Source organism: Hippocampus comes, unplaced genomic scaffold (assembly GCF_001891065.2).
Source record: "Hippocampus comes isolate QL1 unplaced genomic scaffold, H_comes_QL1_v1.1 scaffold186, whole genome shotgun sequence".
In the NCBI taxonomy this organism is placed as follows: Eukaryota; Metazoa; Chordata; class Actinopteri; order Syngnathiformes; family Syngnathidae; genus Hippocampus; species Hippocampus comes.
The window spans coordinates 3,006,235-3,011,949 of NW_017806236.1; the positions used below are offsets into that span (position 1 = coordinate 3,006,235).

Sequence of the window (5,715 nt, forward strand, 5' to 3'; positions counted from 1 at the left end):
GGGGGAGAGGGAAGTCGGGGCTTCCCTCCTAAAGCTGCTGCCCCCGCGACCCGACCCCGGATAAGCGGTGGAAAATGGATGGATGGATGGATATTTAAAGCTGAGTGGGCTGCACTATTTCTCCTCGTAATAACGCAAATGCGCATCAAGATTTCTCTTTGTCTGGCCTCTTATTTTGTGTTTCAGCGTAATTTCGTTGTGCAAATGCATTTATCATGCTCATAAAAATATGGAGATTATTTTAACCTTAAGAAATGTTGCGTTTTTTTTCTGCAGGGGTTCAGCAGGGGACCGCGTCAGCGGCCTCACCCGGAGGCTCCCGGCGGCAGGGACGCAGAAGCAAACCCCCGCCTACTCATTGGCCAGCGGTTTATAGTATGGTGCGGCGCATATAATTACAAAATTGATTTTTCTTCAGAAATCTGAGCATGCGGCTCTTAATCAGGTGCAGTCTGTAGCCCGGAATTTACGATATATATATATTTATATATATATATACACACACACACACACACACACTTTGAGTGAACACAAGTGACAGGATTCAATCAGAACATTTGTATCGGGTCAATGTTTCACCTCAATTGCATCAGTGAATCCAATCCAGGTTACGTTATCATTACCACCCGCTCGAATCAGCTCGAGGACAAACGAATTTTCCAGGTCGTTGTGGATGGATACAAGATTCCCTTCGAGAATGTTGCAGATGCTCTGATGGAAAAAGAGTGGTGTGTTGATTTCACTTATTCAAATTCGCCAGACATTTGGCCACATAAATTGAGGTCGGACCAGTCAAAGCAACACCCAGATGGGTCACTCACTGGAATAGCAATACATTGGTTGGGAACGACATTACAAGTATTGATTTCCATACCTCAGCATCTGCAAAGGTCCTCGGATCATCTTGGTAGATGTAACAGTTACAGTCCAACCGGGTCCACCCTTTGGGACAGTTATTATCTGCAACACAATTGTTGTTTGAGGAAGAAAACAATCTGCGTCAACATTGGTTGGGAACGACATTACAAGTATTGATTTCCATACCTCAGCATCTGCAAAGGTCCTCGGATCATCTTGGTAGATGTAACAGTTACAGTCCAACCGGGTCCACCCTTTGGGACAGTTATTATCTGCAACACAATTGTTGTTTGAGGAAGAAAACAATCTGCGTCAATCAAAACTGAGAAGTTCTTCATTTGGAAAAAATGTGAGTGAGGCCTACCAACCTTTGAAGTCAATCTTTTTAAAAGACCACTGTGAAGAAGAAAATGCACACACAAAAAAATCAGACTGTACGAGAGTGACACAAATGAAGACACTAATATCAGTGGTACGTTGATGAACTGATTAATCAACAACTCTGATTGGTTGTCAAATTAATCAAGAAATATTTTGATAAGACAGCACGGCAGTGGGTGGTTAGCTCGTCCGCCTCACAGTACAGAGTTTCAGGGTTCGAGTTCGGCCTCCGGCCTTCCTGTGTGAAGTTGGCATGCTCTCTGTGGGCCCGCGTGGGTTTTCTTAGGGTACTCCAGTTTCCTCCCACATTCCCAAAACATGCACGGCAGGTTAATGGAACACTCTAAATTTTCCCTAGGTGTGAGTGTTGTATGTGATGGTGGTTGGTCGCTGTGTGCCCTGCGATTAGCTGACAACCAGTTCAGGGTGTCCCCCGGATGAGAAAATGGATGGATGGGTATTTTGATAATTAATTAACCATTTCAATATTTCGTTTGATTTAAAATTATCCAAATCCTCGGAGGTCCAGCGTCTCAGTTTATTTTCTCAGATTTCGCCCTAAAAGCACCCTGATTATCTTTGTATTTTTGTTTTAAAAATGAGACATTTTCAAACTGTTTTTACTTTGGAAAACAACGATCAACATTTTTTCCATGGTTGGGGAATTGAACACTCTCGATTGTCCCTACATGTGATTGTGAGTGTGAACGGTTTTACCCTGCGATTAGCGGGCAACCAGTTAAGGATGAAAGAAAGCTCCAAAGAAAGCTGTGATGGGCTCTGGCACCCCTGACTGAGAATAAAGGGTAAAGAAAATGGATGCCTTGATCAATGGATGGATGAGCGATTTTTTTCCAACTATCTGACGTTACGGTCCGAACCAGCAATGGAATCATAATTGTGTTTGATTATTTTAGGCTCTGTCAATTTGACATCATGTCCTGTTTTTAAACTCGTTTTGCCAGCTCCGGCGTTTGTTTTTAGCCTATTTGGTCACGTGACGGAGAAGCGTGGCTTGACGTGTGTCAAGCGAGATACGAACGGATTTAACGGAGGATCCGGTAATTTTCAAAATAAAACATCTTTCGTATTCCGAAATAAATAAACCGGAATTAAGGCAAGTTCTTTCTGTGCGGCCCGGTACCAAATGCCCTGCGGACCGGTACTGGTCCGCGGACCGGCGGTTGGGGACGCTGACTTAAAGCATGTTACAAAAAAAAATCCAATTTCACATTTAATGGACAACATAATCGATAGATTCATCGATTATTAAAATTGTTAGTTGCAACCCTACAAAACATCAAACACCCGAGTAATTAATGTAATGTTAATTTCAGTCAGTGGGTGAGATTTTGACTTACAACTCCAGTCAACAGTCCACTGATCCCACAGACGAGGAACAACAAGCGAAGAGCAAATGCCATCTGTGCAACAAAAGAAAAATGCTTCATATTTCTGACAATAAATATTAATTAGTATTACATTTACGGTATATTTCACCTTATAAAAAAAATGCAACACAAGCTGAAAAAGTCAGAAGAAATGGAAAATTTACAGTACCTTGCCAAAGATGAGGACTCTTGTCTTCAATATGTTGTGCTGGCAGTCTTTTGGTTTGTTGTGAAACTGTCATATTTATACATCACATCAGATGGGGTCCCACCCCCAACTTTCATCATTCTGAATTTACTGGAAAGTGATTCTAAAAAAGAACAGCTTTTGGAAGCTGGTTCTCTTACAGCTCCAACTGGAAAAACTGGTAAGTTGGTGGGCCTGTAAGTGAGGTAGGAACCAGTGTATATTTTTTTATTAGTTCATTTTTGCATGCGTGAGTATAAATAAGAGTTTGATTTCTTGCCTGACATCATTCTTCAGGCCATGTGTCTATATGCAATCAGGGGTGTGCTTTCCCCGAGCACGGCCTGGGTAACGTTGGCCAACTCCTTGGTCTGCAAAGGTTCGTTTCGTAGCCATTTTAGCAATGAAACATTCGTGCTGCATCTGAAACTAACAATGACAAATACTTCCTGGACTACTGCGCATTTGTAAACCAGTGTGGTGGTTGCTGTTGCCATTTCCGAACGAAGGAGCAGAGGTCTCTGTGGCATGCTGAGGTTGGATGAGATTTTTGCTGAAGGCTTGTTTTTGTTGTAGTGAATCCCATTGCGAGGCAAGAGCAGAGAAAAAGATTTCGGATAACAGAACAGGGGGATTTTTCATCATAGGGGGAGCAGAAAAGTGGGAATGGCTTTCATTCATGAAACATTTTTCACACTAGCGGGTATTTTCGGCCATGTAGGTTTCGTTGGCGAGGAGTTTCACTGTAACAATTTTACGGGAAATGCATCATATACTGGGTTGTTTTTTTTATTATTATTTTCCCTTGATGATAATCCTACTGAGGAACTGTTGACTTAGTTTCTGCTAAATTGCACGAAAAAATACTCAAACAGAATTGTTGAAGTGATGAAAAAAATACTTCCACATAGATGGCGCCGTAGTTGGCAGCCATCTGCAAGAGCTCTTCAAGAGCTTTTGTTTTTTGTTGTTTTGGTCTTTGGCTCTGTCATATGTGGACCCCATTGTGGACATTTATTTTTTTTTTCCGTTTTGGCCACAACATTCGTCGAAGGAGAAGTAGTGCTTGATGGTTGCGCCTTCTCGGCAGCATGCATGTACGAGCACTGATTTTGATGGGGGGAATGTCGCGCACTGGGACGCTCGTGCTTTTTGCGCCTGTAATGGGCAGCACTTTTCACAGCTTCGTTTTGTTCAGCGCAGATGTCGGCGCTGTTGGACAGTCTGCCTTGGTGTGGCTGGATGGATAGCTGTTGGAGCTGAGGATGAGGAAAGAGGAACGTCGGCAGGGAGTGTGGATGCGTATTTGGAACTGAAAGTTAGTGCTTGGAAGTGAAGCGGATTTACATGGGACAAGACAAATTAACAAATCTCTTTTTTTGTCATTGGACGCTAACGTATCTTAGATTAGCTTGTAGCAGACGTGTGAGACGTCATGCACGCTTTGAGCATGACGTCTCTAATCCACTGCTAAAAACACACTTTGATTCTCCCCTCTTTCATCCACAGTGAAACTCCTCTAGAACGAAACCTACATGGGCGAAAATACCCCCTTATGTGAAAAAATCTTCATGCATTAACACAATTCCCATTCTCCTGCCCCCCATACGACGAAAAACCCCCTGTTGCGTTATACGAAATCATTTTCTCTGCTCCAGCCTCGCAAAGACATTCACTACAACGAAGTTTTATCCAACAGCGACCTCTACCGGTTCGTTCGGAAACGGCAACAGCAAACACCACACTGGTTTACATAGTGAACAATGTTTATTTCGGTCACAGCTGCGAGTTTCCTGGACTCAACAAACTCATAGCTGCTCTGCCATTGCCAAGAGGGACCTAACTGGAGCGCTTCTCTCTCATTAGCGCTCCAGTTAGCGTAATGTTTTTAGCCTTCGAGAGCTAACTAGGCCGTCGAAGACTATGAAGCGTCCCGCGGCTCGACGGACATTCAAATAAACGATCGTTTCCTCGAATGCTTTACTTGTTATCATGCTAAAAACAGCCACGGGACGCTTCGTAGTCCTAGACGGCCTAGTTAGCTCTCGAAGGCTAAAAACATTACGCTAATTAGCGCTCCAGTTAGCGTAACGTTTTTAGCCTTCGAAAGCTAACTGTGGCCATTTAGAACTACGAGGTGTGGCTGGTTTAAAAGTTCATTGCATGAACATCAGCTGAGCAACGCTGTCTTGGGTTAGGGTTAGGTAGAGACAGTGAGATGGTGGAAAGAAAAGCCACCGGGTCCAGAAGTATTTGTTATTGTTAGATTCAGACGAGCATGGACGTTGCATTGCTAAAACAGCTACAAAACGGACCTTTGGATGTCAAGCAGCTAAGACAAGAAGAGCTCTGATGCTGGAAGAGAGGTTAAAAGTGATCAAAATGAAAGACGGAGCAAGCAAAATAAAATGACATGATCCAAGAAATTGATGTAAGTGAAAGTGAATGCTGATTGTAAATTTCGCAATTTCTTTACCTTTTTTTCTTTCTACACTGACAATATGAAGTGTCAAATAAGTGTATGCTCATACTTATGCACTATTGGAATATAAATAGAGTACACATACGTTTGTGTGCGTGTACACATATGTTTGTGTGAGTGGGTGTGTGTGTGCTTACATCTGAGACCAAATTTGCTACAGTGAAAAACCCCCTGTTGTGAAAAATTTCTTGCCGCAAACACGATTTCGTTGTAGAGGAGTTTCACTGTATAACTGCTTCAAGCAATAAAGCGTATGAGGGAAAAGTGTTTACAAATGCATGACTGTCCGTGTCTTATGTTGTGTTGTGTTATATTACCGTATTTTGTGATTTTACTTTAACTTTTCTTGTGAAGCGCTTTGTTTCAGCTGCAGCTGTTGTGAAAGCGCGATATAAATTTAAAAAAAATGTATTGTA

General features: G+C 42.5%; 1 protein-coding gene across 2 annotated transcripts in view; it reads right to left on the minus strand.

The window, feature by feature from the left end:
• Positions 1-2,919, minus strand: part of LOC109507557 (snaclec 6-like) — a 7,650-nt gene extending 4,731 nt beyond the window's left edge. The window contains exons 1-5 of one of the 2 annotated variants that reach the window (XM_019857065.1): positions 2,800-2,919; positions 2,601-2,663; positions 1,227-1,254; positions 1,045-1,130; positions 580-711 (exon numbers count right to left, since the gene is read on the minus strand). In XM_019857065.1, the coding sequence (XP_019712624.1) occupies positions 580-711; positions 1,045-1,130; positions 1,227-1,254; positions 2,601-2,663 (309 nt within the window). In that variant the 5' untranslated portion in view covers positions 2,800-2,919. Of the gene's footprint in view, positions 1-579; positions 712-1,044; positions 1,131-1,226; positions 1,255-2,600; positions 2,715-2,799 lie in introns of those variants that run through there. The other variant, XM_019857064.1, reaches the window with a different exon arrangement.
• Positions 2,920-5,715: the final 2,796 nt, after the last annotated feature.